Here is a 13,807-nt window from a genome sequence, read left to right as displayed (position 1 = left end):
ATTTTATTACTGAATGTTTACTTGATTATTAATTGAGAACTTTTTACTTATGGGCAAGTATTTGTTTTGCTGTGGTTTGCTTAGCCTATAGATTTTGGTCATGTTTCCCATCGTAAGTGATCATGTTATTAAAGTTCTACACCACTAGACTAGCCTAGCTCTCTATAATAGCATAACAAGTTTAAAATAAATAAATATGATTTCAGATTTGTGAAGACTTGTGTAATAAGGCTGTGCACCGAACTAAACATCCCCCTTTCCACACCTGAATAAAATGTCCATAGGTTGTTTTAAAAAGTAAAATTAAAAATAAGTCTTGTTTATTTTGGTCTCTTACTAAATTCTGATAGAATTTGGTAAGAGACCAAAATAAACAAGATTTATGCATTTTGTTTGTCCTTTGTGTCATGTATGTAAGACTGTTGTGCATCAAACATAATACATAATCTGGTAAATGTTTTGTCCTAATGATAAATTAAACAAGCAAATTTTTGTAAATTGCCGCCACATAATCAGTTATTTTGATTGCAAAATTTGATTGTTAAATATGATATCATGAGTGCTTCAAAGCAAGCATTGTTGGGGAAATATTCATGAAAATATGAGGAAAAGAAAATACCACAATGCATTTTTATTCCCTTATTTATTTATGTAGGATAAAGAGATACAGATCAAGAATCAGTAACAAGCTGTAAGTTATTTAACTTTCCAAGTTTACTACTTTAACAAAACACTTCTGAGTTACATGTGACATTCATGGGTCTTGTCTCTCTCTGCTGAAACTGTTTATATAAAGTTACATTTATAGACAGTTCAGACTTTTATATAGTAATCTATTGCAAATTTCAAATACACATTAGTCCTCATTAATAGAGGTTCATACGTTAATGATTCTTCATGAGCTTCATCTTAATTCATACGTTGAAGGTTCAGAATTATTGGAATCACATTCTGCAAAGCTCTTGTTCTCTTAAGGGAAACAGTAGAAAACCACTGAAAGTGTTGAGGTTCTCATGGCTAATACCATATATTCTTGTCTTAGGCCAAAGTCTCACATATACAACATCTCCAACATCCAGGACCAACACAACTCCATTCGAGGAGTTTAACCGATCCTGAGCCTGAACATCATGTGCTACAACCACCTGCTCTCCATTCTTAAAAATGGATACAGTTGCTGCAGTTCCACCATGACCATATATAGTGACTCTGAACATGTACGCTCCTTTCAGTGGGGCTGTGAAAATACCTGAATCAAATAACAAGAGATACAGAATCAGCTGTTTCCTGTATGATTGATATCCCATTGATATATATATATATTTAAAAATTTCCTTTGCGGTATTTGTGGTGGAGCCATATTAGATATAACCAGCATATAAGTAATGCATGAGCAATGGGCTCAAGATGGAAGCATGCAATAATCAAATGTTTCCCCCTTGTTTAGGGTGCATGTAATCTTAACCCAGTCCCTTATCATGGCATATGTCACGAACGTGGCCTCTGTGGCTCCCTCTGAACGCCACCAGAGGGCTCCCTCACCTGAGTATTAACTTTATCATGGACTACATTTCCCATAACCCCGTACCTGGTCTGATTACATACACACCTGATCCCCATCACCCGAACTATTTAAGATCGCTCACTCATTCACCCATTGTGAAGTCTTGTTTTGCCCTGGCTGATACTACTGAGCGGGTTTCCCTGTTATCTGTATTCCTGTGTGTGACCTTGGACTGTTTATCATCATTGTGTTTGTTTGCTGCCTTCCCTGTTGATTCCTGCCAGTTTATTGGATTACTCTGCCTTGTCTGCTGCCTGCCCTGACCCTTTGCCTGTACCCGTTTACGATTCATCTTTGCCTTGGATATTGTTACTGCTGGTGTTTGACCCTTGCCTGTATGACTACGATTGTTTTAATAAAGCTGCACATGGATCCTATCGAGTCCGCCGCCTTGTTACAGCACATATATTTGGGTCATAAACTACACCTTGAACAAAACAAGAAGCGTGAGATGTTCAGTGTAACACGTTTTGGTAGTTGATTCCAACAGTTTTCCTGTTGTAGTCAATGCTACAATGCCAATGAAAAACAACCTCGTGATTTATGAAGAAGTTTACAGGTGAGTATGTTCAGAGGAAGTAACAAACAGTGAATGGTAACACTTTAATATGGGGATCAATTCTCACTTTTAAGTAGTTGCTTATTAGGTTGCATATTGGCTGTTTATTAGTACTCATAAAGCACGTTAATGCATTACTCTGCATGACCATATTCCACATGCCTTAATCCTACCCCATACATAAACTTAAATGCTACAACAACTACCTTACTAACTATTAATAAGCAGTAAATTATGAGACAAAAGTCATCATTAAGGGAATGTGTGTTCACAATACTGACAACAATGAAAAGAACACTACAACCAATATAAAAAGATGGAATTAATAATACATAATTGCAAATAATTTCAGTTTTGTGTCCTTGGAAAAAAAGGGCTGAATGCATTTCAATTGGCAATTTAGTTTCCTTATTAGTTCATACGTTCTTCGTTGTATTTCATATAATGAAACATTGTTTTGTGGTCAACAGAATATTAGATTGGAAAGGATTTGCCCTGAAGTCTATAAAATCAGCCAGGATATACAGTTAATGGATTAAGTTTATGTGTGTATGCATGTATTTAGCTGCCACCATGCCCAAATGTGTCAGGGATATTTGGCTTTGTTTGTTCTTGGTTTAATTTTCATGGACTTTTAGGCCTGGTTTCACAGACAGGGCTTAGCCTAAGCCAGGATTAAACCTTAGTTCAATTAGGGTATTTAAGTAGTTTTTATGAACGTACACCAGAAAAATACATTACTGGTGTGCATCTTGAGACAATACAATGGCACTGATTTATTATAAGGTATGTCAGTTCAAGTTGCTTTCAGTCTTGGACCACCTTAAGCCTTGTCTGTGAAACCAGGAGTTAGTGTATTTTCACTCAGATGTGTTCCTTTGTTTAGTTTAGTTGATATACAACAGTGTGACAAAATGTCAGTTGAATAAACACAAAAGTCTTTCTTTTTTGCCAAGAACCTTAACATTAACATTAAGTTCAAACTCTTCAATTCAAAGGGATAAATATATAATACATTTTGCATCACTACTGAAAGAACAACAAAATCTTTTTACTATAAACATTTGTTACCCTTAAAAGAATTCTAACAAATACATAACAAAAAGAATTGTTGTGTAATATTGCTCAACAACAACAAAACTGGAGAATCTCATGCAGCCAAAATGAGGATTTGTCAGTAACGGTGTTCAGCCTTACATTGTTCAAACCAAAGTCGGACACTGATGGAGAGACTCAGGAAGAACTTTTAGAATGCATCTGGATGTTTCTGAATGGTTAAATTTATGTAGTTTCTGTGGAGTTGATTAAAATCATCGACTAGCATGTGCCGTCATGTTAATCTTTTGTGCAAATCTAGTTGAATTGACTGTCGTTTGTGAAGCAGTCTGGCAATGTCACTAGCCCGGGAAGAAGCTCGTTGTAGTCCCTACCAGCCGTTTGTTGTATTTCTTAAACAGAGAATTCTGCAAAAGAAAATATCTCCCTTTGCATTGAACTTTGAGCATCGTAACTTTGCAGACGGTGTTTATGCTCTAACAATAACATTACACACTAACTAAAATAAAAAAAAAAAAAAAAAAAAATCATAATCAACCACACCTTTTAAGACCAATCCAGTGCCAAAAATTACTTAAAGCATTTAAAAAATGAAGATAAATTTATTAATTCTGACTATGACTTTCTAGAATAAGGATTTTTTTTTCAAATAAATGTTACATTGTAAATGTTCCATAATTAGGGTTAATCTGTCAAAACAATTAGAGATATGGCAAAGGAATCTTTCACAATTTAAGACAATATGCTGTCCTTGCTCCTCAATTCAACTATGTTTTTTAGATGAAACAACAGCTCAGTCACTGGGCAGTTGTGGATCAGATGTTACATCATGATCCTAACCCTACCAGAGCTTTGTGTCAAGTATCCAAAATGATTTGCTAATGTTGGAAAAAATTGTCACATGGTGGGAGATGGGTGTTACTCCCTTCTACAGCAAATGAAAAGGTGTAGAATATAAACAGCAAAAATACTTTTGCACAACGAAGCAGAGATGAGACTTGAATTGTGTTTTTAAGTTCTGTTGTAATTTTTTTGGGGGGGTAGTTGTAATTGTTTTCCTGAAAGTAGTAGGTCTGTGTACTTTTGCGTCCATTAGTTTTTCCTTTTTTAAACCAGAAATGAAATATGGAAAATGCGGTTTCTTAGTTTTTTTATTTTAACAATGATGAATAGAATTAGCAGATACAAGCAAATTTTCCTTATGCAAGATTATTATTTTGTTAAAAATAATATAAATGATATACAACTTGTTTTTTAATATGTAAAAATGCTAAATTTAATTTACAGTGTTTTGTGTCATACACACAGATGCTAAAGCGCCCTCTAGTGCCTTTTCCTCTGGTGTCAATGATTCGCTTCAAGAGCCTGCCTAAATGACATTGATTAATTTTCATTCATTAAATTACTATTATTATTATTATTTTTACATTTATATTTTAACCTAAAAATTACATTTCTAAACCTTATAGCCTCTTGGGTCCGTGTACTTTTGCATCCATTCCTTTTTCGTTTTTTAACCACGTCAAGAAAAACAAAAAACGAACGGTTGTTGTATTTTTAAATGCTATGGTGAATACCAAAATTTAAATTAAAACCGAATGCACAAATTTCTTGTGCACAAAATAAATATTGACTTCTTTTCAGATATTTGTTTATTCCGTTTTGCATCTTTATAAACCAAAATTTAAAAAGGACAGATTAAAGTCGAATAAATGTCAATTTACAAGTTTTCTTTTGTAAAATTGTTATTTCTCCCACACTTTTGAGATCCATGTCTCTGAAACATGATAATACTTGACTTGATTTCCACCCCATTCTCACTCACGAGGGGTCCGATACTGCAGCATGTCCAAGAGATGCTATATATGGCGGCAAACGCGTCCAGCAAAGCTGGACATTCTAACCACTCACCATGAAAAATAAGCGCTTAATGTGGCTAAATGTAGGTGATATTGGCGGAGCAAATTCACTACACCTTATAAGCAGCCCACTCTGAACACAATAACACGTTAAGCATTTTCCTTGAGAATAAAACACAGTTATGAAGAAAATGCTTAATGCATTAAGACACTGATATTATTAAATGACTGAAAATGACTGGTTTTTGAAAGTCTTTTAATAAGATATGTGATTTATAAGATAAGTGTTTTGTAAGATAATTGCTCATTAAGAAAAACAAAACAACTTATTTTTATAAAAGCTTTTATTAAGAATATATTTATTAAGAAAGATGCTACAAGTGTAGTTTTAAGCATTTATTAAGAGCATGTTGGTAGAATAGAGAAAAACATGTATTAGAAAGAGCTTTGCTAAATAAAGTAGAAAAGCAGGTAATTACCTTTAGATGATGTGTTGCAAGATGAGACACAGGAGACAGAAAAGGATAAGAGTCCGAGAACAAAGGGAGCAAAAGGCTTTATATAGACGAGTCCTGAGAATATTCCTGGAGCTCACATGAGGGGAATTCCAAAGATGATTTCAAGAGGTCAGATTGTATATAAAAGACTGAAACGTGAAGATTACAGCAGATGCTGCTTCATAACCATCTGAAGAGCTTATATTCACATGAATCATCACTGATATTGCCTTGACTGAATAACTTTTTGATATTTATACTTTATTTAATATTTGTTTAGAGTGTTTGTAGAATACATATACTGCTAGAAATACTATTTGTAATCAATAAATGAACTTATAACTTTATAACTAAACTGTGCCTCATGCAGCATTAATTTAAGTCGTTGAGCCTGAAACAGACCACGGAGAAGTCTTCTGTCTGATTGTAAGTATTTTAAAGTGCTTATAATTTAGATTAGATTTGATTTACTTAATTTAGATTAGATTTATAATTTAGATTTAAACTTAGAATAATAAAAAATAAGTTTAATTACATACCCTAAACAGTTTTAAGTAAACAAACAGAAAAATAGTTTGGGACATGTGTCAGTATTGGATCCACGCATTACCGTAGCTCTAACCTAATAAAGCTGCTGCTGTCTGTGTCATTAATGTTAATTAAAATAAAATAAAAGGCTACTTAAATCTGTTGTATTTATTTATCCTATTGTCATTTTCTTTGTTCTAATTTTATTACTGATTGTTTACTTGATTATTTATTATTTGAGAACTTTTTAACTTATAGGCAAGTATTTGTTTTGTTGTGGTTTGCTTAGCTTAGGAACATTCCCCTTTCCACACCTTAAAAAATGTCCATAGGTTGTTTTAAAAGTTAAAATGTATCAGAATTTGGTAAGAGACTGAAAATAAACAAGATTTATATATTCTGTTTCTCCTTTGTGTTATGCATATATTACAAGTGAAGCTCCTGCACCTTTCTCGCACCACCGGAGGGAGCCATCACCTGTATATTGACTGTTTTCAAATCAGACTGCATTTCCCATAGGTCTTCATTCCTGGGACTGATTGCACGCACTTGCACCACATGACACACACAAGTTGCGTCCCAAATGACGCACTATACACTATTGTAGCGTCTGGACCAATCAGGCACACAAAATTATTCATTATATTTAAGGAATTACCCATAAACTCACTCTATCAAAGCTCTGTGAACCCATCCCCCTAAAACTGCAACTAGCATCCCAAACGTAGCTAAACTACAGGCAGAACTAGGTGTCCTGTTACAGATACTTGGACCTTTTACGATCAGGAAGAGTTTTGCAGAGACCAGTGACTCATTCTTTCTGAGAAAGACAAATAAACTCCTTTAATCCTATGTATTCTCTATATAACCACTTGGGAAATATATAAACATGTATCAAAGTTTCCCATCTCATGACTTTTCTTTCATGGGCTTTATTCTATGTATTAATTTTCTCTTTTGAACTAGTTTGGTATTCCAGAGCTGCAATGTATAGTTAACTGGAATCACATGGGTAGCATGTTTGGTATCTACGGACTCCAACTTTCGATTCCTATTTGGTAATTTATGTTATGTCCATACCTGTGCAACACATCAGTATTACAAGAATCTTTAATAGTTCTTATTCAAGAACTCAGCTTGTTAATCTTTCTTGGTCGTAAAAGCCCTGACAGGAGGTGTGTTGTCACCCGGAAATACAACACCTTCATTGGCTGCATCAACCTTAAGAGGTTGGGCTTTGACCAGAGGTTAAAAGCTAGAGAACAATGCCACTCCCTCTTTTTTTTCTTGCTTCTGGACGACCGAACGGATCTCCTTGCAGCCAGCCTATTAATACTAAAGCGATTTAGTATTAATTTGTAAGACTTACCTTTGCTATTGCTGAAGAAACTGATGATTCCTTTCCAGATTGTCTTTGACTTTTTCCTATAGCTCTCCGTACCTCTTCCGGTTCAACCCTAACATTACTCATTCTTACCTACAGTATGTATGTATGTGACCTTTGTTGTATGTTATGTGATTGTTAGTTTAGTTATGTGTTTGTGAGTTAGTTAATAAAGATTGTGCACAATATATGTTTGGTTCTGACTCCGTCTGCTAATAAACTGCCTCTTAAGTGATTTAGATCCTGAATCCATGCTCTAAGTAGCACGGTACAATAAGAATGTTATTTTTCCATAACTTGGAAATTAACATTTCTTAGAATTAATAAACAATCAACACTGAGCGTTCACTGGACGAACAGGGTAATTGATTGTAATTGTAATATTAATCTTAATGTAGCTACATCCAGTTAATCTGATTAACGGATTTACATATTCATAATTAATCATAATTAATAATCATAATGAGTTATGAATAATTATTAATATTTCCCCTTTGAGTTAATTCGCTACACTATGCACTTATACACTATGTACTTGTCTTATGCACTATGTACTCATCCATGTAGCGCGTGAATTGTATAAGGCCATTTTGTCATTTAACATCAGAGACTGACAGCCCCTTCCCCTCTACTACATAATTAAAGCTGCATCAGTTGAGTGCATGAAGTGTCCAACATTCCACACTTAGTTTTTTTTTTTTTAATTTAATTAATTTAGTGCATCATCCGGGTATTTACAGTGTACTTTTTCTTTTTGGAAGAAAAAAAGTGTGAACGCACTGCTCACACTATTTATACTTAAAAACGTCATAGAATAGTGCATAAGTACACGATTTGGGATGCACCTACATACTTCATACACACGCTCACGTTGCAAAGACTTGATTTGCCCCAGTGATAATTTCTGAGTGTTTATTGTGGATTGTTATACCTGTGTTTGATTGGACTGTTCCTCGTGTTTGATTCTCTGCTGCCTGCCCTAACCTTTGCCTGTTCCTGTTATTGTCTCTGCCTCGTCCTTGCCATTGTTGTGTTTGCTACTTAATATAACTGCAAAGGGATCCTCACTCTGCAGAATCGTCATTACAGCATGTTTGTTGTGCATCTAACATAATACATAATCTGGTAAACATACCACCACATAATCTGTTATTTTGATTGCAAAATTTGATTGATAAATATGATATCATGAGTGTTTCAAAGCAAGCATTGTTGGGGAAATATTCATGAAAATATGAGGAAAGGAAAATGCCACAATGTCTCTTTATTCTTTTATTTATTTATGTAGGATAAAGAGATACAGATCAAGGATCAGTAACAAGCTACACTTATAAAAGGTATTATTTATTTTTTTATATAACTGTTTATATAAAGTTACATGTATAGACAGCTCAGACGTTTGTAAAGAGTTTTATACAGTAATCTATTGCAAATTTCAAACACACTTTAGTCCTCATTAATACAGGTTTATATGTTAATGATTCTTAATAAGCTTCATCTTAAATCATACACTGAAGGTTCAGGATTATTGGAATCACATTCTGCAAAACTCTAGTTATCTTAATGGAAACAGTAGGAAACCACTGAAAGTGTTGAGGTTATTCTGGTTATCATATATCCTATTGCCAGACCAAAGCCTAACATAGACAACATCTCCAACCTCCAGGAGCAACACAACTCCATTCGAGGAGTTTAACCGATCCTGAGCCTGAACATCATGTGCTACAACCATGTGCTCTCCATTCTTAAAAATGGATACAGTTGCTGGAGTTCCACCATTACTATATATAGAGACTCTGAACATGTACGCTCCTTTCAGTGGGGCTGTGAAAATACCTGAATCAAATAACAAGAGATACAGAATCAGCTGTTTCCTGTATGATTGCTCAATTACCAAACACACTGTGTGATAGTTTGAAAGATGGCAGATCATTTAATTCTCTTATACACATTACACAACTGCAGAGAGGTCTGAATGGAGCAGAAGGTTTATGACTCCATTTCATTGATAATTACCTGTAACTGGGTTGTAGGCGTTCCCTATGTTTGTGAGGACTTTCCTGTAGGTTAGTGTGATTTCAGTGGTAAAAGGTCCAACATGTCCACTGCCAGATTGCATCAGTCCAGCTGAAAAAGCTATTTCTCTCTCTGTTATTGAAAAGCATAAGCAATATTGTGATATATTACTGTATTACACTGAGAATGTATATACTGATTTTAACATCATTCAAGCACACTTTCACCTCTATTTTCCTTTCTCAACTCCTCCACTTTACTCAGAGTAAGATTTGAAATTTCTGAAGGAAGGAATAAAGATTGTTAAATGACATTTACACTACTAATTGTAATAGACTAAAAATGTACACAGTATACACTCAACTTTACATTAACATTTACACTATACAATGTATTGCATAGGTGTTTTTCTTTGAGGGTTATTGAGTGAATGTTTTGGTGAGGTACCATCATTTTTCTTCTTCAGCTCGTCCAGGATAAATGTCTGTTGTTCCCTCAGTTGTGTCTCTAAAGCTCTGATGTTTTCTTTCTGCTCTGTAACAGTGGTGGTCAGTTCTCTGATGTTTCCTTTCTGCTCTGTAACGGTGGTGGTCAGTTCTCTGATGTTTGCTTTCTGCTCTGTAACGGTGGCAGTCAGTTCTCTCAGTGCTGCATGGATGTCAGGGATGCCCAGATTGCAGTATTGTTGGCTGTCAGTTGAAGCTTCAGCTCTCAAAGTGTCTGTTCGAGGTGGATTCTGTCTTTCGTCCTCAGAGCTGATCTGTTGACTGATCTCATTCTCATTGAGTCCTCCATCTACCTGCTGCTGAGCGACAAACACAAAGGTTTCCAACAGCAGCAGTATACATACTAAAGCCTTCATTCTTCACTGATGTTTGTTTCCAGCTCTTGCTCTGTCATCCTCACAGCCTCTCATGTTCCTTTTATAGTGTCCTGGTTTACTGTGTATTCTACATGATTTATATTGCTTCTGATAAAAAAAAGAAAAGTAATTTCAGTTAATTTTTAATCATAATTAAAGGGGTCATGAATTGAGAAATCAACTTTTCCTTGAACTTTTGACATATAAGAGGTTATGGTACTATAAAGAATTTCCTGTAAGTTTCAGAACTGAAAACTTCCTTGTTAGTCCAATAAAAGCTTTTATTGACACCAGACCCATCGAACGACTGATCCTGGAATGTGCCTATCTATCATACAGGGGCATTTCCTCCAAAGAGGCAAGGGAGGCAGTGCCTCTTCAAAAAAAAAAAAAAAAAAAAAAAAGGATGAGAAAATAATCCATATTACATATAAAACAACACAAATATTACAAATTATGACATTAAAAAGAGCGCAAGTCACTCGTATTTCTAAAGGAACACTGCCCAACAGCGACACCTGCAGGTAAAGTTACAGCAGGAGTCATGCCTCCCTTTGCTCTCGGGCTAGAAAACCATAGAAAATCATTAGACCCCCGGCGTTGAGAATGAATGGGGGAAAGTCACCTGAGAGGAGGCAATGTCTCCATCGCGATGATTGGATGTAATTGGTTTGTGCGATAAATCCCGCCTCTTGTTTACGTGCGCATTCCGCGCGTCAGTTTGACTGAACAAATGATGGCGTCAAGACTAATTGAAAAGTAAACAGATCACCCAGTTAGATATCACCGCTTTATGTCACTTCAAAATCAAACTTGAAATGGACTGAAAGCATGATGACTGCAGGGGTTTTTAGTGCAATCAGCTTGGTGAAATTAAAAATACAATTCGTGTCTGTGACAGACGGTGTTTACTGAGCATGACTGATGATCCAAAATAGCCTAAGTTGACAATTAAAAAGAAAAACATTAATACACAAATAAAATATATTGTTTAAATTATTATTGTCTTTAGTTACTATTTTGGAATGAATGTAGAAATGCTTAAAACACTAACTTGATGAGATTGACTTGGTTTTGATAAATTGAACATTACATTGTTAATGTAAAATTACAAAATAGAATTGTATTTGGTTTCTTTTTTTCTTTTCTGATGTAATGTAAAGTAATGTTCATTTAACAAGGAAGATGTGTCAACGTTAAGAGTAATGCATGAATTTACATTGATTCATAAATAAATAAAATATGTGCCTCCTCAGTTGAGAACACCAATGCTATCATAGATAGGTGAAACCCCGCCTCCACAGAAGAATTCAACATCTACTTCATCATTGCAACAGTAGCCCTGCCCACTGGTGTGTTAGTGAGATGAGGAGGAGAAAAGAGCGATACAGGACAAAAATAACGTCGCCTTTCAAAAGATCCTAATGCTAGGAATATGATTTTTATTTTCAACAATGTGAATGTCTCAGTTGAGCTTTATTTATTTGTATTTATTAAATTTAATACACTGTGGATTCTTTAGTAAATCAATCACATTTCAGTACAGGCTTTGCAAACAGATGTTTAAGATATGGAGTCGACAGTAATGCAACAGCATGTAAGTAACCGAGTTATACTAGAGCCCTGCGCGGGACTGATTTCCTTAACCCGCACCCGCCCGCTCCCGCTGAATGTCTGACCAGGACCGCCCGCTCCCGCAACCCGCGTGTTCCACTCCCGCCCGCACCAGCAATGTTTGTGTCCACTCCCGCCCGCTCCCGCGGACTTTCTCTCAGAGCTTGTGAAACAGGCCTAAACAAATACTCTCAGACTAAATTCGTTCAAGTTAACATCCAGAATAACAGACTTCAAACATGATTGCGTTTAAATAAGAAAGTAGCCGCAAAAACAAAGCATCACACGTGATAAAAACATTGGGTAGTTTTCTTTATTAGCGTTATAAAACATTAACCGTTAAAACAAAACCACAACTAGCGGCACCTCAGTTTTTGAACGCAGGCTAACGTTACTGCATACACACTCACCGAACGATTAACTAAACAAGCAGTTTAAATAACAGTTTAAGTAAATAAGCCAAAGCACAAAACGAAATAACTTTAACTTATTAAATAAACACCTGTACATAGGACTTACAAAGTAGACTAGATGTAGCCTACATTAAACAAATTAAATATAAAACGAAATAAATAAAATAAATAGAATGCCTTAACAGGCTATTGCAAAAAAGAAAATAAATAATACTAATAAATAAATAAAAATAACGTAGCCTACTTAAACTAATGATCACTGGGCCTTGCATTACTTACTCCAGGAAAAGTATATTGCTGACTGACTGCAGTCGCAGACTTGTGCGTCTTTCTTCCATGATCCGCCCACACACACTGAATGCCCTCTCTGGGGTGCACTAGATCATGCGAGAATGCTCAAAATAAAACGCGCGAATTTTAAGAATTGTTTCCAAGTGTCTTGCTTTGCTTTTATCATTAAAGAGCCGCTTTAATTTTCCTCTCAACTTCATTTGTTGACCGTTTCTATTACTCACCAAATTCCACCATTCCCCGCGGGTCTCTCGCAAAGTTTTCTGACCGCCCACTCCCGCCCGCAGCAAAGGTAAAACCGCCCGCTCCCACGGGAGCCCAAACCCAATGCAGCCCTCTAAGTTATACCTACTGTTCTAATGCCTGATCTGATATGTTATGACTCATGTACAGTCAGATGTTCTTTGTCTATATGTCAAGTCAAGTCAAGTCAAATTTATTTATATAGCGCTTTTACAATTGGTAATTGTTTCAAAGCAGCTTTACATATTAGAAGCACAGAAAAAAGGGAAGTGGTTAAAAATAAGCTGTACAAACAAGCATGGTAATATGTAACATATACAAGATGGTGCTACATTAAGCCAATGTCGGCTGACTCCCAGGGGTGGAAAAAACCCCCTAGGAGAAAAACCCAGCGTGTTAACACTGGGAAAAAAGTCCTAGGAGGGAAAAAAACCCTTGGAAGATATATATAATATATGTAAATGGATATGGAGATCAAAATCTGAATTATACATTTTTATTATAGAGATTAAAAATAGATTATATATAAATATATGTAAGCGGATACGGGGATTAAAAATCTGAATTATAGATGCAGCCAGAACTGGATCTGTAGGCCCATTGTCTCCTGGGCTACGTTGTAGTCAGGTCCAGACACAGGTTCTCCATCTGATCTGGATACGGCCTGGATCCAGCACCCGGCAAACCTCAGGATAAGCAGAGAGACAGATATTAGCGTAGATGCCATTCTTATTCTGATGTACAGGTATATCTAATGTTATAGGAAATGTTCTCGGTTCCGGCCGACCTAATTATTGCAGCGTAACAATCCTTTAACGGATTTGAAAAATGTTAATGTATTGATAATGTGTTATGTGTATGCAAGAGCAAAGAGATGTGTTTTTAGTCTAGATTTAAACTGACAGAGTGTGTCTGCTTCCC

At 35.6% G+C, this 13,807-nt stretch overlaps 1 protein-coding gene across 3 annotated transcripts in view; it reads right to left on the bottom strand.

The window, feature by feature from the left end:
• Window positions 1-590: 590 nt before the first annotated feature.
• Window positions 591-13,807, bottom strand: part of LOC125275503 (heavy metal-binding protein HIP-like) — a 29,110-nt gene continuing 15,893 nt past the window's right edge. The window contains exons 2-5 of one of the 3 annotated variants that reach the window (XM_048202498.1): window positions 9,911-9,983; window positions 9,691-9,744; window positions 9,464-9,595; window positions 591-1,249 (exon numbers count right to left, since the gene is read on the bottom strand). In XM_048202498.1, the coding sequence (XP_048058455.1) occupies window positions 945-1,249; window positions 9,464-9,595; window positions 9,691-9,744; window positions 9,911-9,983 (564 nt within the window). In that variant the 3' untranslated portion in view covers window positions 591-944. Of the gene's footprint in view, window positions 1,250-8,785; window positions 9,284-9,463; window positions 9,596-9,690; window positions 9,745-9,910; window positions 10,397-13,807 lie in introns of those variants that run through there. The other 2 variants (XM_048202494.1, XM_048202495.1) reach the window with 2 other exon arrangements.

Source organism: Megalobrama amblycephala, linkage group LG9, assembly GCF_018812025.1.
Source record: "Megalobrama amblycephala isolate DHTTF-2021 linkage group LG9, ASM1881202v1, whole genome shotgun sequence".
NCBI classification, from domain to species: domain Eukaryota; kingdom Metazoa; phylum Chordata; class Actinopteri; order Cypriniformes; family Xenocyprididae; genus Megalobrama; species Megalobrama amblycephala.
Note: the sequence above shows the minus strand (reverse complement) of the source record. Positions and strands in the feature narration are given on the sequence as shown.